At 40.4% G+C, this 21,866-nt stretch overlaps 1 protein-coding gene across 3 annotated transcripts in view; it reads left to right on the top strand.

The window, feature by feature from the left end:
• DEPTOR (DEP domain containing MTOR interacting protein) overlaps positions 1-21,866 on the top strand; it is a 75,170-nt gene that overhangs the window by 15,053 nt on the left and 38,251 nt on the right. For all 3 annotated transcript variants that reach the window (XM_075743431.1, XM_075743433.1, XM_075743432.1), the window contains 3 exons: positions 12,823-13,001; positions 15,015-15,138; positions 21,044-21,222. In XM_075743431.1, coding sequence (XP_075599546.1) covers positions 12,823-13,001; positions 15,015-15,138; positions 21,044-21,222 — 482 coding nt within the window. The remainder of the gene's footprint in view (positions 1-12,822; positions 13,002-15,014; positions 15,139-21,043; positions 21,223-21,866) is intronic.

The following is a 21,866-nucleotide window of genomic DNA, read 5'->3' as shown; positions in this document are numbered from 1 at the left end:
GTAAGTGAATTGGATTTAGGATTAACACACAGTGTTGGGCCATTTACACCGACGATAGGTGAATATCTGAGTCTGCGTAAAGGCACAGTGCAGGCTTAACCTCTCACCTCCGCTTGTCCTGTTGCCCATCTAAAACCTACCCCTACCTGTCTGTGCAACATGTGTTTTGGATTCAAGTCCAGGCCTGACCCAGAGTTTGGAGCATGCTGTAAACATAACCATATTGTTGCAGTCTAAGTCTACCAACGTTCAGCTAAGGCTGATAACATATGTAAAGCCGTTACTTGGTGAATAAGGGTCAGAGTGCATGTTCTGAGTTATTAAAGAGGTAGGAAGTCACAGTTTGATTTTCTTGTCAGAGCACATAAATACCTGTTTACTGAGCTTTCTGCATGCGTGGAGAGAGAATTTTGCCTAAAATGAGAAACGGCAAACACATGGCCCGGCAACGGGAGCAAGCTGTTCAGTAGAGCTGCAGAACTTCTCAGGGCTCCTTATTGATTTACTTATTCTTTTAAAGGAAAATTTCCATTTAATCTTAAGAGCAGAGGAAGAACGCTTCTGTAATATTTATCTTTTCAAAGCTCATCTACTTTTGAACATTTAACAAGGCCTAATCAAACAAGACAAGATCCTTGATAGACAGAAGGAACTATTCATAAAGAGTGGTTATGCAGCAGCTGTGTATCTGTTCAAATCATATATCAGATGTAGAAAAATGCTGACCTCATCCAAAAAAACATCCCCAGGCTAGACTTTTGCAAAAGTAAAATCCTTTAAATAGAATTAGTCTTTAACTAGGATTTTTATTAATACATTTTCCTTAAAGTTCTTCATTAGCCTGCCAGAATTTAAGCAGTGAGTAACTTCGTGCCATTGAGTAATCCCCTGAAGTTCATAGACCATAATTCTTCATGTTACGTGTTTGTATGATCTAGATAAAGAGATTTAAAGCGGATTGGACAGTTCTTTATCATTAAAATACTTGTGTCAGAGAGCAATCCTTTCTGTGTTTAAAAAATGAATACAGTAGTGTTATGTTGCAGAATTGTTGAGTAAAATCATTGTTACCATTTGGCATAGATGCATTTGGAACTCATTCAGTGTAGTTTGGGGCAATAATAGTTTTCTGAGACATATTTTATTTTTTCTCTGTAGATCATAGAATCATAGAATGGTTTGGGTTGGAACAGACCTTAAAGATCTTCTAGTTCCAACCCCCCTGCCATGGGCAGGGACACCCTCCACTAGACCAGGTTGCCCAAAGCCCCATCCATCCAACCTGGCCTTCAACACTTCCAGGGATGAGGCATCCACAACTTCTCTAGGAAACCTGTGCCAGTGTCTCACCATTCTCACAGGGAAGAACTTGTTCCTAATGTCTAATCTAAATCTGCCCTCCTTCAGCTTAAACCCATTACCCCTTGTCCCATCACTACATGCCCTTGTAAACAGTCCCTCACCAGGTTTCTTGTAGGCCCCCTTTAGGTACTGGAAGGCTGCTAGAAGGTCTCCCTGGAGCCTTCTCTTCTCCAGGCTGAACAACCCCAACTCTCTCAACCTGTCCTCACAGGAGAGGTGCTCCAGCCCTCTGATCATCTTTGTGGCCTCCTCTGGACTTGCTCCAACAGCTCCATGTCCTTCTTATGTTGGGGGAGATGATGGTGATTCATTTCTACTTTTTGATTTGGCACTCGTGGTGAAACCTTGTTGGATGTTACAGATTTCTCTTTAAGAAAAACATATATAAATGAGCAGAATGTTAATTAGGTTTATACTGATTTGTTACCTCCAGCTGGCTATGAAGGTCATACTGGTTTATATTTTACACTCAAAGCAATGTTTTTCTTAAGCAAACATGACAACTTAAGGGAACTGAAAAAGGCTATAACATGAGTGTATTTAGATTTCTATCCTATTTTATTTATTTACTTGAATAATTACATACTCTATATTATTTCAATAATTTTTTTTTTCAGAAATCATATGCCACTATATAAAATTAGACAAATTCCAGTCTCGAAAAGACCAGGGTGACTATGACTATATAGTCAGGTTCTTTGTAGTAGCTTCACAAGATCTCAGTTGAGGGGATGGAAGGCTTCTACAAACCAGGTGATTTGGGTCTCAGTGGGATGAGTAGGTGTTGCTTGTGGAGGCCAGAAAGCCAACTGAGTACAGACATGTAGAGACTTCACCTAAGGGTAAAATGCAGAGTTGGGCCATGGAGCTGGCAGAGGGATCCTCTGCCATTGCAGCTCCTCCTGGCTTCTACGCTTTGATTTAACAAAGAAGCAGACCAGACCCTTGGCCTCTCTGCATGCTGCTGCTAGCTCTCTGATGGGGTTTCCTCATAGCAATTGCCCAGCTATTTTTTGGCACAGTTGTATGTCACAAAGGTCATAGGATTTCCCTCAGACTTTGGAGGAAAACATGCCACTAGTTTGATGTTGATTGTACAAGAGGCCAGTTAAATACCTGTCCCTCCAGTCAGCCACATAAGGACTATTGTATGCTTATATAGTAAAAATGGAAAACAAGTAATACGCTGTTGCAAAATCAAGGAAGCATGCTCACAAATGCGGACGTCTTTCATCATACTTACAGCTCCTGTGCTTTGGCAAGCACATGAAGAATGTCCGTCTATCTGCATACCCACTTTTACTAAAAGCCTTAATAGAAACAGAAAATGTCTTAATATAGGCAGCACTTGAACTTTTCTTTTTTGCAGCTGACATGAAACAGGACTTTGAAAAGGGTATGAGTCCTGGCATAGTGCATTCCAAGGCCAGCCTCTGCTAGTCCTCCTCCCTGTAGTATTCCCAAGGCTGTTTGTAGAAATCCGTTTAAGTCATGTAATTCTAAAATACAGGAGAGGAAGGTCTTCTGCAGAATACTCTATAACACATGATTCTTTGGCATATTTATCATAGGTAAGTCCTTGCCTCAAGTAACAATTAGAAAATTTTGTTCCAAGACTTTGTCTAATTTTTACGGTAGGATCATTCAGCATGACTCAAATAGTTTTTCTGGCACTCTGCTTATAACTCCCCTGAAGGATTACAGACAACAATTACATTCCTCTCACTTTTTTTAAAAGCTGAAGCTTGACTCCCAAGCCAGTATCTTTTTCTCTCTGCTCATGGGACTGGCTCATCATTTCTCATACCAGCGTAGTGCTGCTTCATTGTGTTTCTTTGAGCTTATTGTTCTTGAATGAGAATGGCATGAACAATACACAGTATTATGGTGGTATCCTGTAGTATCATATGCAATGACATGAACAGCTGGATTTCCCCTCATTTCTAGAAACATCTCAGTTAGTACAACCTAAGATTGCCCTTGGTTTTTGTATGGTCTCAGCCTGTGGGTAGCCTGTAATCAGTGAAAGTTTAGCCACTGCATATTCAGTTATTTCTGACTCTCTGTTGCTTTCAGCCTCCAAGTTCCCAGTTTTCAGCAGAGCATTTTGTTGCTAGTGCTGACCTCGCACTTTACAGTCTTACCTGTTCCTCCATTTCCATTTTTGCACTGAGAAAGTCATCCAGTAACAATTTAATCACCTCTAGGTGATCTAGTCAAATGGATCATTACTTTCAGTGTTTAAAAATTTGCATCAGTTCCAATTTTATTTTATAGTTTAGTGGTCAACCACTGGATTTCAATAGACTTCTGGAAGACAGTGGAAAGAATTCCCTTGAATCACGTCTTCTGTCAGTGCAACATCCTGCATATTGCAGTATTGCCAGCTACAGGAGGTTAAAAAAAGCATGCATCAGTGTCAAAATATGTTAAGTTTTATCTTATTTAAAACACTCAATACAGAGTGCCTTTTCTAGTCAGTATTTTTTCACTTACTGCTTTCACAGCTTCTTTCAAAATAAAAATAAAGCTCAGTAATGCAGTTATACTAAACATGAAAAAAAGGAAGCTATTCCTTTAGAATGGGAAGAAATAAACAAAGTGTGATGGTTTTAATACAACATACTGTATATTGAAAGAATATTGCTTCTATACTCATTTTAAAATGAACCTACGTATTTGTTGGAAGTGAGTAAAAAGTCTTGAATTGTCGTCCTAATATAAAATTCGGTTTGTTGATAATAGTACATAGCACTCAGTATTTTATTACTCATTTTATTACCTGTCTGGTACTGGCTATTTGTGCTTAATAACACTCATGATTACGCAGCACAGTAATTGGATAAGAGTTTTGTGTAGAGATGGAAAACAATTGCTGAAAGCAATTGAGATATTACTGCAGTAGGGCATATTATTAATGATGAAGGCAGAAATTTTTTTTCTTGCTTTCAGCAGGGTTGCCGAGGATTGCTGAAAAGAGTGCAAACAGTTGGTGCCCCTCTGAGGAGGATAGCATATTGGGGAGAAGCTCTCCTGCAGGTCTGCGGTGCTCAGGTTGAGAGCAGCCATGCCTGGAAGGACTTTGAGATCAAAGGTTATCCAATGCCATAAAAAGTCTCAGCAAAACTATTTGTCACTCATTGACAGGGTGGGAGAAATATCGCAGCTGCACGTGAGATAAGGCACTTGGCTAATTTCAGTTCTCCCATGGATTTCTTGAGTTCCCTCTGGCAGATAATGACACCTTTTACTGTTCACAGTGCCAATCTGTTCAGCGCTTTCTGGGCGTTACAGGTCTGCTCTTCCCCAGATGCGCTGGGAGATGGGTGGGTGGGAAGACCTCCTCGTTTCTCAGGAGGTCTGAAACCTGCTGCATGCAGCGCAAGAGCGTAGCAAGGTCATACTCAGCTTTTCCCTGTGGGTAAGCGTGAAAGATGTCAACCTGGGTGCACAAGAGACCTCAGCCTGTAGCTTTTTTTTGGGTCCCCTACCCCCTTGGGATGTAACATGCATCCAAGAGAGCGGTTGTCGCACAGCAGGGCTTTCTGGCATCCACAGCCCCTGTGTCCTTGCTGCAGCCCCTCTTGACTCCAGCGATGCAGACCTGTAGTCCAGCATCCTATTCCCCAGTTCGCAGGCTGTGTCTCCAGGTTCCTGAACGGCAGTGCTAGCAGGAATAGCTGCAGCAGTAGGGCTTGGGCTCTTTGACCTGCATTTGCCCCGGTTGGTCCGTTTAGCATTTCAAAGGAACATCCACCTCTCCCAGCCACATTACTGAGATGATAACAGGTCTGCGTTCCCTGACACAAATTTCATTGATTTTCACTGGCCTCCCATGAGACTTGCACTGCTCCTTCCTCAGTTTTCTATCCGTAAAATACTTTATTGATGGTGATTTTCAGCATAAGTCCACGAGAGTTGGTGAGATTTTAGCTACTGTGTTAATCCAGGCAAGGGATGCCTATAACAACAGTTGTCCTATGGTTTCTGGTCTGCACTTTGAAATTTCAGTGGTTTATGTTAGAAGTCTTCAGTTTATATTTGGGAAGACATCCCCGAGAAAATTAGTCCCCACAGTACTTATTGATTTATTAACCCTAAGAATATCCTTGCAATGGAGAAAAATAATGTGAATAAAATCTAGTTGATGGACATGAGCAAAGATGGCTTTTTCTTCAGTGAACAGTACCTTGGTTCTTTTGGGGATACTACCACATAGTAGTATCACATAGACCTCGACCTGCATACATTCCTCCCATGTGTGCTCATCCATACAGGAAGGAGAAGCACAGTTATGTTTGACTTCCTTATGCAGGAGGAGAACTGTGAGTTCCTGAGTTCTGGCAGGCTCAGCCCAGAAAGCAAACGGCCAGAGTGAGACAAACCAACTTCCACTTTCCTTATGCCTAGGGGCAGGTGAAATAATAACTTCCCTGCATTTTGTGTTTTTGTCTTTGCAAAACCTGGTTTTGTGCTTTCCAGTGAGACAAGCTCTCAAGGTTCAAGTGCAGAGGCAGCTGGAAGTATTATTTGTATTTGTACAGATTTTGATTAAAAGTGAAATGATAGTGAAATGGCTTGGCAGGCGGGGAGATTAGCCACTTCACAGCTTCTTGGGCATATGAGGAGAAAGTGTCATTAGATCTGTAACTTTGCAAGACACTGAGTTTTCCTGCTTCTCAAAAAAGAGAAGTGAACAAATACTGTTCCAATTTGGTGATTCTGTTAGACTGCTCGCAGGTATGGGTTTATCACAGCCCGGAGAGAAAAGTGGAAGGGAGTCAGCAGTCTACTGAGCATGTTCCTTTTCTTTAGGGGGTCAAACCCTGGAAAAAATGCCAACATAAACATACCAAAACTTGATATGAAAGTTATCTAAAGATCCTATTTACATTCAGTGTTTTACCAGATCAACAGAGTTATGATGTGTTGTTTTAAATGAAGACCAGATACAGGCTTGGATTATCCACCTTTGAGGTTTAAAAATCTGAACGTTGGGTTTGCGAGTGGTCTCTAGTTCTAGAACAGATCGATACAAACACACAGATCTAATTTCCTCTGCAGTTTAGAGTACTCACAAGGGAGGCTGTGCATCTGAATTTCTGGCCTGAATTTGTGGGCCAAAAAAGTGTGTCCAAGAGACGTCATTCTGATTTCATCCTAGACCCTGAGCCGCGCCTGGGTCTGTTCCCTAGAGTTTGCTTTGATCCCCACCGGTGTTAGTAAGGTGTGAGGAGTATTGGGGATGTCCCTCTGCACGCTTGGTTGCAGGCTCAGTGACATTATTGCTTTCTGAATTTATAAAAAAGGACTTACTTAATAAAAGAGGCAGCCCCGATGTTTTATTTCAAGCCACAGGGGCAGTGGTGGACCATCACTTCTTTGGAAGCATTAGTCTTTCCTCCGCAGTGCACCAAGAGATGGTTTATCTGAAGTCTCTCTATCTGGCTTTGTGTTCTGGCATCTTCTCATATTGACTACATGGCTGTGGGCAAAAAAGTGGAGATAAACACAGTGATGAGAACTGATATCAGGAGCTGCTTTGAAGACACTCTCTCTAACCCTGTTGCAGATGGTAGAATTCCTTCTCTGCCACAGCTACCAACATAGAAATATCTTCATCCTATTTCCAGTACGACCCCGTGTTTTAAAGGGTATTTTAGCTCCTGTGAATATCAAGTAACAGAACTAAGATTGCAGAGCTGAAGCATAAATAGAAAGAGGAACAGGCAGCAGCGAACCGCTGACACTTCAGCTGAGACTTGGCAAGCCCAGCTGGAAATGCTTGTCCCAGCAATACACATCGCATTTGCAGAGTACCTTCACGAGCGCCTCTGTGTACAAAGTTTATATCATCATTGACCTATTTTTTTTTTTTTTTTTGCTGACAGTGCAAAAGCAAAAGTTTAATGTAAAAGACATTTCATGTAGTTCTGTATTTTTCTGGGTGTGTATATAGACACAAATGCTGCCGTATGCTCACTTATTTTGTAATGAATTAGGTCTGCAGCTGACCTGTGAGTTTTAACTTTCAGTGGGAACTATGCTTCCAAGTCACTGAGACACTTTGGAAAATGCCATCTTTAGTAAGATGCCTGTCTACCATGCTGTAGACAGGTCATACGCTTACGTTCAGAAAACAGCCAAACTTTGTGACCTCTGGGAGAATACAAAACTGTTCTGTTTCCAACAGAAAGAGGCAATTCTACCTGCTAGTGGAGAACCTATGATATCCCTTGAGAACAGGTGTGGAAAACCCATGCTCTTTAGCCACTATGAATTATTCTTATCTTCCATAGAATCATAGAATCACAGAATGGGTTGGGTTGGAAGGGACCTCAAAGATCATCTAGTTCCAACCCCCCTGCTACGGGCAGGAACACCTTCCACTAGACCAGGTTTATCTTTGGCAAGGTATTTTTTTTCTGTCTGTATCTTTTTGTCACAAAGGACATCGTGACTTGCTTTACTTGGAAATAAGTAAATCCCTCTCTGACAGAAGTTCCAAATATATGAAACTTGTGAATTAATTTGAAGATGGCAGAAACCGCCTGCAGTGCTTTTCCCCTCTGCATATCGCTATTCATTTTTAAGGGATCCAACGTGGCTTTGTTCAGGGTTTACCTTAAGGTGATAAAACTGAAGAAGTTCAATGCATCCTGACTGGCAGTGCTCAAGCTGGGCTGTGCAGACACAGTCACTGAAACCAAGAGTATACGCTAAAGCGAAGTGTAATGCAGCAGTAACTCATCATCATGCTGGAACTCATCAGTGGCGGTTGAGCACTCTGGGGCAGGACGTGCTTTATGCCATAACTAATTACAACATCAGTGTATATTGTTTAGTAATTAGTGAGTTCTGCTAAGAATCTCCTTTTTAAATGGTCTCTTCACTGGCATTTTGTTCTTCCATTAAAAAAACAAACTCATTCCATAATGATGTATTCTATGATATATATGATATTTTATGATAAATGATATATATGAATATATGATACAAATATTATCTCTCTTGTGTGTATATATGATTTATTTTTATGTCATATATACACAAATATGTGTGCACACATACCTATACATAGGAGAGGGCTGGAGCACCTCTCCTATGAGGACAGGCTGAGAGAGTTGTGCTTTTTCAGCCTGGAGAAGAGAAGGCTCCGGGGAGACCTTATAGCAGCCTTCCAGTATGTAAAGGAGGCCTACAGGAAAGCTGGAGAGGGACTGTTTACAAGGGCATGTAGTGATAGGACAAGGGGTAAGGGGTTTAAGCTGAAGGAGGGTCGATTTAGATGATTGAAAATTAGGAAGAAATTCTTTATTATGAGGGTGCTAAGGCACTGGCACAGGCTGCCCAGAGAAGCTGTGGATGCCCCCTCCCTGGAAGTGTTGAAGGCCAGGCTGGATGGGGCTTTGGGCAACGTGGTCTAATGGAGGGTGTCCCGGCCCATGGCAGGGGGGTTGGAACTAGATGATCTTTGAGGTCCCTTCCAATCCAAACCATTCTATGATTCCATGATATATGTATGTGTGTGTATGATGATTGCTTCAGGAAGGTGTTTTACTGGTTAAAAGAGGTGAATGAGGGGAGCCCAGTATGAAAGTCTGCATACCGTGTTGTCCAGCGAGTGCCAGGAACCAAACTGTTCCCTGCACATTTTTACTGAGCCTTGCTAAGACAAACATAGGGACTATATAGGATGTACTAGGAAATGTTAGATGAATTATTCAGAAAATTACCAATTTTCTCTTTTCATGCATAGAAAATCAGGACTGGATGGTGCTCTGCAATGTCTTTGTTAGCCAAGCACAAGCTACTACACTTAATAGAGGGAAATAGTTGGGTGAGATATTTGGACCATGGTCCAGTTAGTGACATCATTACTGTCTTCAGCCAGCAGGCTGGCCTTTTCTATGGCATAAAAGGAAAGCTAGACTCTTGTGCAGGCAACTGCCTTTGCAAAATCCTTACTCATTGGTTCAGGAAAAGATACAAGAAACTTCAAAACGTGTAATTTCCCTGGTGGAAAAGAAAATGCAAGTTTCATGTAGCTGCGAGAGCGATTTCTTCCCAAGTTAGTGCCTGATTCTTCATTTCTTAAGCAAAGATTTTAATATTCCCATTATCATGACTTTTTTGACACTTGGTAAAGAAAAAGCCTAAGGGCCTCTCAACAAATAAGGATGTTCCTGATTAACTCTAAACACGTTTACCGTGAAACAGGAGCATCGTGTTCTGCGTTAGCCTAGTCCATGTTACGCAGGGGGAAGGCACTTCTATTTGGAGCAAGAGTCCCTACATGTTGTTAATTAGGAGCAACTCCTGTTCAGACAAGCCCCCAGGAAAACTGTTCTGACATGCATGTATGCAAATACAGATTGTCCTTATTTGTGGTATGCATGAATAAGAGCCATAGATATCAATTTGTAAATATTAAAGGGTTGCACATGCCTGTTACAGGTCACAGGAAATTGCTCAGACACTTTAGTTCTCACATTGTTTTCTGCAGGTAGGGGAGACTGTGGCCCCAAGTACAAAATCTGGCAGGTTATCTTGAATAATATATGGAATTACATAGGAATGGTGTACTGGTGTACATAAAATTGTTTTCTCTAGTTGAGCTATTAAGTTGTAGAAAGAGAGACAACTTTTTAAAGGCTTCTTGAATCAAAGTGTCCTCCCATCACCCCTCATCCCACTTCTCCCCTTCTCCCCTCAAACCAGTCAGGGTTTATCAGTGAGCTAATTCTCCTAAGCAGCTCTTGAGGAAAAACTTCTTCTAGTGAGAGAAATGTGACTGGTGTCAAGTTAGGTCTTCTCCAGTCCTCATGTGGACTTGCTGATGAAAAGTGATTAACATTACTTAAAGGAAAATCATCAAGGTCTTTTGATGAGAAGCCTGTTTCCCAATGCCAAGGGAGAAAGAATTTACCACTTCACTTGAGCATTGGTTCCAGTGTATAATTGCATTCAACGCTACATGTTTTTTCCTTTTTATCCCATTTGATTTGGCTCTTGGTAAATATTTCTGAACATAGACACATTTTTAGAATTCCTGCCTAAACTTTTGATTTGCATACTGCCATATATGCTCAATAACTTTACCTGAGGCTTTTTTATTTGTAGTTTACCCTAGGTACAATTTCAATTCATTCAGCTACTTTTCCTCCATAAACTTTGATTTTTAGCAGGTTTGTAGAGGTAAGGGAGCCCTGACAGAGAGAACAGCATATACTACCAGGGAGAAAAACTGAATTGACTTTCTATTCTTTATCACAAATAAGTTAGCCTGCACATTATTCAGTATGGATACAATTGTTATACACTGCAGAGTAAGTTCCCACTTCCATTTGGAAATTGTGGATAAATTTGGTTTTTTAGGTTTCTTGAAGCTTATGTGGTCATGCACTGTTTGACTTACTTAAGTGATTTCATAACCTCTTAGCAAATTTGGAGCCACTTTAGCAAATGGGTGGAGATAATTAAGATAATGAAATTTCTATGACTTTTATGAATATAGGCAAAAAGGTATAGAGAGACCCTGTTAGTGCTCTGAGTGAGGAAAAAGGTTGTGGAGGGAAGGCATGTCTTTTGACATGACAGAGAACTTGAAATACTTATGACCACCAACTGCAGGAAGTCTTTCAGTCAGAATTTAAGACATAAATACTCGGTTCTGGGGCTCTTGGCTACTGGCTTGTTTGTGGAATACCAGACCAGTCCGGGCACACTCCTACACAGCGTTTGGACCAAAAAATTCATAGAAGGGGGTTTCCCTCTTGTGTCAGATGAACTTCCTCCGTTCAGACTTACATTGATGACTGAAAGGCGGGTTGAGCTGTCTGCATATGTATTATACACTCTTGCCCTATTTTTATTCTTCCAAATTATTGTGCAACAGAAGTCTGTGTAGGCTTTTCTTTCTAAGTATGGCAACAGCTGTTAGAGCACATCTGGAAAATATGCTTTGAGCAAAGGTATTTTAGCTCAGAGAATTTCACAATGCATGGGATATTTACCAGCACTTCTTTCCAGAATACAAATCTCATTTATCAGTATTTTTAATGTAAAACTCTTCATTTTTTTAATGATGTTATGATTGTATCACAGATTGGCCATTCCAGTGTAGTTCAAGGCTAAATGCTGCAAAACAAAAACAGTGCTTAGCTACTATTTTTAGGTAGAAGCCTACGTAAGCCTGTCTAATGCCCTAATAATTTCTTCACTAATTTCAGCCAAATATTTTCCCCTTCTTTGATTCTAAAGAGAAATAATCGTTTTATACCGGAATCACATTCAGAGGAAAATTGCTCTTCTGGCTGGACTCCTGCTCTGTGCTTCTTGAGGCTCATGTTAACGCCCTTCTGCACCATCTCCCTCTCTAGAAAATAGAGATAGTTGTACCCCCTACAATTACTCAGAACTTCTCTGAAGTCACTGAGAATGTTTACAAGCTAGGATCCTGGCCGCTTCAAAATGAACGGCAATATTTCTGTTTGTGATAGGAGCCCAAGCGTTGTGGTTTCTAAGCTTTCTTCAGAACTGCTGAAGAAAACTGCTGAACTGATATCGCACTGCAAAACCAGAATTATTAAAATTATTAATTAGAATTGAAACAAGAAAGCAGAAAACTTTCAAAACTTTAAAAAACTTTAAAAAACCTCTATCCATTAATTTATTGATAATGTTACTCATTTTGTTTATTTGGAAAAAAATGACTAAAAATAAAGATGCAAAACCCCAGAACCTTTACTAACCAGGTAATACTTTAATCAGGATCTCGCATTTTGACCCAAACGTCTCAAAACCAGCCAACCAACTTGCTTTCAAGATGATGGGGGAGATTTTGCAAATAGATAACATTTACTAACAGTTCCCTGAATGAGAAATCAGTTTCCCTTTATTTAGAGTAGGAGGCAACTTTTTAATGCCAGATACTGTTGTGTTGGAACAGCTTTGCACCTGAATTTTACATCCTAAAAGCTATGCTTGTTTTCCAGCTGGAGGCAAAATGCAGTTACCCAACCAAGGAAGAAACTACAGCTAAAAAAATGAATGAGGTTAAAAAAAAATCTGTGGCAGTGATACCACAAAATAAAGGAGTAACATGGAATGTATTAGTGGTAATGTGGGAGAATTAATTCCAAATTATTGACACTTTAATTGACCTACAGGAAGTATTTAATGGGCTTAGTATGCTGTGCTGTTCTTCATTTTTTAATCTTTTCCACTGGGCAGAAACCCAGTTTTTCCAAGCATGAGGTTTAAAGTTGTAACAAATGATTGCTGTGGTGGTCAGACGCCAGCGCTGGATGTGTGACCGAGTATCTTCCCCTTCCATCCGACACTGGCAAAGCCCACCTGGTGAGCAGGGCTTGGGTGCCTCTGCTCCACTCTTATCTCAATCTCGCTGGTTACAGAGGCTCTTTGCACCCGATATTCATAAGGTCATTTGACCCCCAGGCTCCGACTGCACGAAGAAAAGGTCATTAAAGATCGGCGGCACCACCTCAAGACGTACCCAAACTGCTTTGTAGCCAAAGAGCTGATCGACTGGCTGATTGACCATAAAGAGGCCTCCGACCGAGAGACGGCAATTAAACTGGTGCAAAAATTACTGGATCACAGTATTATCCACCATGGTAAGTGCAATATTAGCTGCTAAAAAGTCCTAAGCCCAATTTTATTGACTGTGGTGAAACAGAGAAATCCTGCTCCTGCTCTTCAGTCAGGTATAGGACAGGTAGGATCCTTTCCCTGCCAGAAAGGGAGCGTCTCCCTTCAACGGTCTGCTCCACAAGGTCCCCCATGTCCCGAGGGACACGGAGAGGCTGAAGAGGTGTGGAGTGACATTCCCCATGTCAGGACAGGGGGAAGGCACTGGAGGCTGTGCTGCTGCTTCCCTGGCTCCAGAGCAGCCCCAGCTGGATCCTGTCCTCTGTCTCCCCACTGCCCTCACCTCCGTGCTCCCCAGAGCACAGTTTTCCAGCTGAAAAACCCATCTGAAAAATCAGACGGCAAAAAAAGGTCATTTTTCTCACGTGGATTAGTTCTCCGGCCCTGTCCTCACACCAGCTGCACAAACATTAGTGCTGGTACAGCTGCAAGAAAGTTAGTGGGCCGACTGTGCCCTGATTAATTTTCTCCTAAACTTGTTGTCTATTTGAGATCTGTTCCTTTCAGCTTCTTGAATAACAATTTACACTGATGAAAGGGAGACTTCCAATTCAGTGGTAGCATTTAGTTGCCTTTTGGTGCACAAAAAAGCTGGGAAGCACACAAAGCAGATCCAATCCCTTGATTTTGAACTTAAAGTATTACCCATTTCAAAAAGGCAAAATGTACCATTTGTTTCTTTTTTTAAGAGAAAACTGAACGACTGCGAACAGACGAATGTCGACTTCATGCAGGGGTCACTCTATGTGCAGCAATACTGCTGCTATCTGCAATACATTAACACCACCTTAATTAAAGAAAGAAATGCACATATTGGATGAGTGCCACTTCTACAGCTTCTGCTTGACTATTAAATTAAAATTCTGGGTTGTTATGGAAACTGGGACTCATGGTAGATAGTTAAAGAATAAAGTAATTATAGGGTATTCAAATCTGACTACTTAATCCTCTATTGAGAAAATGTCAGTGAAGAGTTGCGTGGATGCCCGAGTGACTTAATTTAATTGAGCAATAGATGTTTTATAGGTGAATGTTTGTTTAAAGCTTTAACAACCTTCAGATGTTTTCTACCTGAGGATCCAACTGCACACTGTAACTTCCATACAAATTTTATATATATGTGTGTATATATTACACATAGAGCAGGTGTTTCTTGAAAATGTTCATGTATTCCACGCAAATAATAAAACCTTTTGCGAATTGAGCTAGGGCAAATTCAGAGAGCTTCAATCAGGTTCTGCAGGATGCTCAGAGCATCCTTTCAACTCCCGTGTCAAGTGAAGGGGGTACCCGTTCCTGCTGCGGAAGGTGAGCCCAGGTATGTGGGGTGACAACTCTGCTAGGAGCAACTTGTTTGGGATGTCTTTCCCATTAATTTGTGCCCTTGCTGGAGCTCTGTTCTGCATTTACAAGAGCCCATTGTCAGCTGCCGTCTTATAAACCTTATGTAGTGTTTCTCTGTGTGCTCCCGTTGTACCTACCATTTGCTAGCTGGCAGGGCAGAGCAACTGAGACAATTTTGAGAGGGCAGAAGGCTGTGATTTTAATTGTTTCTGCAGCAAGTCTCAGGTTTCCTACAGCATTGCTCAACTGATACTAGTAATTTTAAGAAGTTTGCCAATCAAATTATCGGGTGTTCTATGCTGGTGGCCTTTCAAACAAGCAAGCTAACAGACTGTTTTCATGAAGAGGTTTTCCGGGTATATGCAGACAGATGGTTTTTTTCCTCTTTATGTTTGCAGTAATACTTACAAACCTGATGAACACCTATCACCCTCACCTAGAAATCTGGTTACCTATCTGAAAGTTTTCTCCAGCCTTTCATCAGTTACTAGAACTGAATAAAGTCGTATGCTCAGAAATGCAGGGGGTTATGCTCCATGCGCACTTGCCTTGAAGTTCAGCAGTGATATCTGCTAGATGGATCCTCAACTCATTAACATCTATATGCAGGGTTTTTATTTTATTTTACGTTTCAGTCTGCGACGAGCATAAGGAATTCAAGGATGTCAAACTGTTCTACCGCTTCCGAAAAGACGACGGGACGTTTCCGCTGGACAATGAGGTGAAGGTGTTCATGAGAGGACAAAGACTGTATGAAAAGTATGTTGCATTCAGTATCCATAATGTGTTGATAATAGTACCACGGGAGGCAAATGATACTTGTTAATCTATTTTTGAATAGCCAGAGGCTTTCAACTCATGGAGGAATGGGTCTGGGTCATCCCATGACTTTAGTTGGTAATCTTTCTCCCTCTTTCCCATTTCTCTTTTGCTTTTCTACCATATTCACTTGTAGCATTTTGTTTAAAATGAAAGAGCATTTTCTGATCTTCTGGGTTGCACATACATCCTATATGAAAACTCAATGTAAATTTAAGCCCTTGCACTCTATTCTGTAAAAAAAAAATTACTAAAGGACGATTTGTCATGTAAAATTGTAATCACAAAACCTAAAACGTTAGTACATCAAAATGCACTGAACAAGTGGCTATATATCTGTTGAGACTCCTTATCTACAGCTTCACCAGGAGGTATGATTTTAAATAATAACTGAAATTAATCTTCAGTGTTCCAGTCTGCAAAGCTTCTACATCAGAAAGGTTATACTAAAAGTAGTTTCAAAAAAAACGCAGCCAAGAACATCTAATTAAGATTTGAAACAGATGATTATGCTGGATACCGAATATCCCACTGGATTACTTCCATCAAATAACTAGGCAGCTTAACCATACTTCCCAATCTATAATTAATGACATTTTTATTCAGGATGTAGAGATTGTGACACGGTACTTTCAAGCAGAGGGAATAAAATGCATGTTGGCATATGCTACAAACTAATGCAAAAGTTGTGATGTGTTATTTACCCAAAAGCGTGAAGCATTGCTCCAGCTTGAATCCTGCTCACTCTCCTGCTCAGTTAGAGCAGCAGCCAGGAGAGATGCCGTGTCCTCTGGCTGGAGGAATTTTGTTTCCCTCTTAGAATAAAGCATGCATTCTCCTGCAGTCATACCAGCTTCTGAAAAGTAGGTTCAGCCCCACACATCAGACATACCCTTCATCGGTAGTGTAAGTTCATAAGGTGTTGTCATGGTCAGGTGTGATGAGTAAAATTCCTACCTGTGCAAAGACCTAGAGACGAGTAGAAAGATCTACGGAGTCTGGGTATTTTTTTACTGAAACTCTGTAACAGGTATCAGGACAATCCCAAGTTTGAAAGGTGATTGTTTTCAAGGTTAGAAGGCTCTGAAGCTCAATTTGGTGAAAAAGTAATTTAACTGAAATATAAACCAATAATTGTAAATGCCACTCCTTTTGTTGCACCCATCATATAAAATTCCCTGAGACACAGTGACTGTGACTATTTAAAGTAAAAAAAAAAAAAAAAAGACACAAGAAAATACACCATGGGAAAAAATCCTTCATTGGATGCAACGTGATCACCCATCTCCAAAATCTCCCGTGCCTTACTAAGCACAGCATTTGTACATTTAGACTCTGTAGCACTCGGTGCCTGCAAGCCTGGCCCATACTATGAAGAACTGATTGGTGTGTCTACAGTAGCAAACCTTTTTTTCTATTTGTTTCCATATTTCTATTTCTATTCTTCTGTGAGAAAAATAAGTTTTTGTTGGTGAGGCTGATAACAGTCCTCTGCATGAAAGGAGCTATGGTGGGAAGAATTCTGTTTTACCAGCGTCTGCTTCCATCCCCATTTCTCTGCATGGAAAATTATCCCCAAACCAACGTCTAGTGTCCATTTGTCCAACACAATACTAGCAGAAAAATGTTCATAACAGTATAGATTGTTCATCTTGGAAAAGGATTTAATGCCAAAAGCAGCACCTATATCTAAATATAACAGCATCGTCATGAAGTGGTTGCTCCTAGGCAACGTATCTAAAGGGTTCAGAAACTTTTAAAACCAGCCCTGAGTGCTAAATATAGTATAGATTAAAAATACATGGTATTTCAAAACCAGTCTGTGACAGTCAAAGCTAGTCAAAATTCTCCATGGATCATTGGAAGTATTTTATATTCATGGGAGCTAAGAACACATACCTGGGCTATCTGGGCTTCACTTTGTTTATTGAGCAAATCCAGCGTGCGGAGCACTTGGATTTCATTAGATCCTTTGTCCATACATGCTAATTAGCAACACCTTCACAGTTTAATTGGATGCATTTTAAACTCAAAATCTAATACTGAAAGTCAGACTACTACAGAAAGAGTTCTGCAATAAAATGTGTGTATGTGTAATATATCTGTTGTATCAGCTTGCTGATAGTGTTGATAAAGAAAATATTAATTCACTGCAATTAAAATAGTTATTAAATGGCAACAGCTGGAGAAAAGTATTCATGCACAGATGTGAAGTCACTTACGAGTATATTCAACCTGTTTATCAAAATGCCTGTAGGCTTAATTTCAAGAGAAATGCAACTATGCCAAAGGAAATCTGTCTGAATCCAATATATTTAAAAAAATCTCTGTCTAATTTTGTAGATGTTGTTGATCTTCACTAGGCTTTGCTAGTTTAAGATAGACATTATAATACTATTTCCTGCTCTTCTCCACCCACCACATTAGGGCTGGAGTACCGTTACATTCAGAAGCCAATGTAGTTTGTGCTTGCCAAAATTGCAAACACGTTATCCACCAGCAGTCCACGCAGATTTGTACCCTCAATGGGTAAAATGAGCAAAATGCTTGAGGAGGATCAGCAGGTTGTTGCATGGGCGGAGGAATGGATGTGTTAGGCAGGTTCCCTGCATTCAGACAGCTGTTTTGGGTAAATGCCCCGTGCTTTCCCCTGGGACACAGGGACATTAGGACCGTCCCCCCACTGAGGACCTCCCTTTCCCTGTCTCCCTCTGTGTGTCCGCAAAGCTCCTTGTAGCCTGGATTGTCTTCTCTTGTGGCATTACCTCCTTCACCTACTGTGGACATCTTCGGTGGCTGTACCTGTGCGATTCGAAGATTTAAAATCAGTCTCTGGTTGTATTCTCCCTTCATTTGGACTGAAAATCGTAAATCAGTTCAGATTCCCTGCACATCATTGCAAACTTTGGTAATCCTTTCTGTAAAGGTGCTTTGAGGTTCAAGTTTACAACTAGACATGAAACCTACTGGATTTCCTACAGACTTGTCTGAAAATTGTTGAATAGTTTATTAGGTCCAAGGATGGTATCAGTTTTTATACTCTACAGGACTTGCCAAGTAGATCGAATGAGATAAACATGTTTTCTGTTCAACAAAACCCTCCCTGCAAATCTTAAATAAATCCAGCACAGACCTTTCATGGCCTTTAAAAAAAATGAAGTTGTGCAGGCATCCCATTTTTATGATGTTTGCAATTCTCAGTAGGTTTTGGTCAGGCACACAGGATTGTTGGGTTTGGTGCAGTCGGGTTTAGGAGCTATAAGTCATCTCATGATGTTGACTTCAACTAAGATTTTTTCATCCAAATTTCACAGTGAAAGAAGCGCAGATTTATGGTTTTATTTTCAGGAAATCGTTCAGATAATTTTGAGACGGCATTCTTTGAATCACTTTCATTTTAACTCATCAGTGGTTAAGTCAAATTTATCTAGCCTTCGGTGCAGTTATTTAGATAAAACAAGGTTAAAATTTTCTTTTGAAAGGAATCTGAATTTCAGTGTTTGGCTAAACACATTCTCGTAATGCAGGATAACACCAGTTTTAGCAAATAATATGTTTTGACATGAGTAGCCTCATGTTTTTTTGAAACAAGGAGAAAATGGAAGAAATAGAGAGAGTTTCCAATTCTGGCTAATGAAAGGCCAGGTTTTTGCCTGATGTAAATCAGTACAGCTTTGTTGACAGCCATGGAGTTACAGTGATTTACTTCAGTTAGCGATGTAAGTCTATGGATTGCTGTTTCTGGGTTTGTTAAACTGTCAATTTGTCGTGTCTGTTTGTTCACAAGTCCAAATCCTTTGCAGCGCTATTCTGGGCGCATGCAGAAGGGTGTGAAATGTCAAGCTGAGTGTTTTTCCACTTGATGTTTTTCCAAATTTCTTTTGTGTCTCTGTAAAAATCTAATGATTAGCATCTCTTTTTCAAGGACCTCTCTATCTGCGACTTCAATGAGCTGGTCAACTAATTATAGACTCATCAAAGAGCAATTAACACAATCCCAAGGATTTTTTATTTAGTGCCTGCAGAGCCTGGGTAACCAGTTCTGGGTAACCATGCAGCAGATGGTGCGAAAAGACACGAGCTTTGGGTTTGCATTCTTTTTCTGGGTTAAAAAATCCTGGAGAACGAGATACATTTAAAGATGGCCCCTCAGAATGCTGTCTGTATTAGAAGTGGTTAGTGTGGGACACAATGTTCCTTTGCATGCAGATGCTTGTAAATCAAAATATGAAAAAAGAATAAACCTTTGCAAGAGTTCTGGAGTCAATACCTTGTTCCCTGTGGCACATACTCTTGCTTTTGGCCTCATCCCTGAGTTCAGCTGATTTTGACTTAGCTCTTACTCAGCTCAGAGGTGCTGGCAATGCTGCACCAACACCTAAGCAAGTGGTTCGTTATATCTGCCACTGACATACAGCCGTGGTTGAGCAGCCATGCCTGGTTTGATCATCTGCTGCCTGGTGGTCAGATCCAGTCAGTTCAGGCTTCTGGTTAGCTGTCTTCAAAGTCAAGGGAATAAATCTTTCAGGTGGAATAACAGGGGCTGTATCCTGTCAAACTTCTTCATTGTAATTTCAAATGAAACTTCTCTCTGTGTCCTTATGGCACTGATTTTTCTGATGCCTCCCAAAGGAGGTGAAGTTATATTCCATGATCTCTGGACGTGCTGGCGGTTTAAGAAGGAGATGGCTCATGTACAGATTTACATGAAATTCAAATTTTTGATCAGAAAGGCAAAGATTAAGCACTTCCAGAATATTCCTGTGGTAGTTCAGTTGTGCCCTTAATTTCAAAATAGTTGGTGAAGGGAGGGGATTTATTAGTCTTACATGGAAGAAATAACCATGCCATTCTTGAGCTGTTGTTCTGAAAGTCTTAGCACTAGTCCTATTATTAGCCTATAATAAATAAAATAATTCTGAAGAAAAATGAAATTAGTAAATAAGGAGCCTATGGTGCCCAGTCTCCCAACAAAACAAAAAAAGTGGGATTCTGTATTAAAAGGGAGCGATTCTCATTTCTTCTTTTGAACCGTCAACCTTACTTTTGCATTAACAAAATACTGAGGGGGGTTTTTTTTATTCTTTTTTTTTGTAATACTGTGTCATTTGTGTAGGTTACCTGAATGGAGAAGAATTTTATTAACATCTTTAATCTAGGTACATACCAATTGCTGGGAGATTTACAGGCACCTCACGATGTTCCTCTGAACTCTGGTGTTACACAGAGCCAACTGAGGCACTGAGGCTCTGAGACTCAGATGTCAAAATGTGTTCAGGTGTGTAACTCACTGATTGCAGCTGCATCACTAAGTGTTGGGCACTAAATATTTAGCAACCACCCAAACCACAGAACTACCTTTTTTTTTCTTCCTCTTGAATTTTTCTGCAGCTGTTTTAGAGCTAATGGGGAGAATTTTCAAAACCATCTAAATGACTTTGGGGCATAGTCCTGCTAACTGTAAAAATTAAGTAGGAATTTTTGAACACATTAGTCACAACCTGGTGCTTTTAGGCTAATTTTGTTTCAAAATTGATTATACAGTAACTTTTAAAGAAGCTAAAGAACTAAATAGGGGAAATGTGAAACTGAAACCCTTGTTTTCTTTTAGGGAAAAAAACAAGAAAGCATTAACTTCACGCAGGGATATAAAGCCTAAATTTCTTGACTAAGCAGTTATAATTCACATCCTAAGTTTAGACTGATAGCTTGAGGAAAGATTTAGTAAGTCAGTGAAAGGTTCACATATGTTTGCTTAATATCAGTGAGATTTGCCAGAAGAGATCTGGAGTTGCTTTTCTGAAGAATCTTTTTCCCTACCAATTTTTTTTTCCCTCCATACCAGGCTGATGAGTTCTGAAAACACTCTTCTGCAAGCCAGGGAAGAGGAAGGAGTCAAGTACGAACGGACCTTCGTGGCATCGGAGTTCATTGACTGGCTGATCCAGGAAGGAGAGGCCACGACACGGACTGAAGCAGAGCAGCTCGGCCGCAGACTTTTGGAGCACGGGATTATACAGCACGGTGAGAAATTTACTACCAGGTAGCAAAAGCTACACTTTTTGTAGCACTTTCTTCAGGTCAAATCATGTAGAGGGGCTCTTGTTTTCTTGGTCATAATATATCCAAGTTCTAAATAATTTCAAATAGGAGTCTAGGTAACTTTATTTAATAAAAGGGGGGCTTTTTCAAAAGCTCGTTGTATTAGTTCTGAAAATTCTGCCTCAAATGCAGAATACTGCTAGAATTTGGGATTGTAGAATAACTACATAAGGATGTGGATGAAAATCAACACTCCTACACTTGTGGTAATTAACTTGTAGAACTTGTTATCAATGATATGTGTAATTGAGGTAAATAGCTTTGCAAGGATCAAGTAGGGATTAAAGCCATAAATAAGCTAAATTCTCTATGTAGAATAAAAATGACAGGTTCTGTGTATTTTCCTTCTTGAGGACAGGAGTGGAGCACAATCTGATGCCAGAAAAGCAGCTTTCCCTCTTGGTCATGTTCCAGAGTCATTCTAGTATGTTTGGGCAAGAAAGAGGGTATCACTTTCAGCTGAAGTGTTATTCTATTTGTGCTGGTGGTGTAACTTCTTTGGGGCCAGAATTGAATATTTCTTCATGGTCCAGTCCAATGTGTCTGGCAGATGCACCTTTACCAAG

This window comes from Balearica regulorum, chromosome 2 (assembly GCF_011004875.1).
Source record: "Balearica regulorum gibbericeps isolate bBalReg1 chromosome 2, bBalReg1.pri, whole genome shotgun sequence".
NCBI lineage: Eukaryota > Metazoa > Chordata > Aves > Gruiformes > Gruidae > Balearica > Balearica regulorum.
The sequence above is the reverse complement of the archived record's forward strand: the minus strand, read 5'-3'. Positions and strand labels throughout refer to the sequence as shown.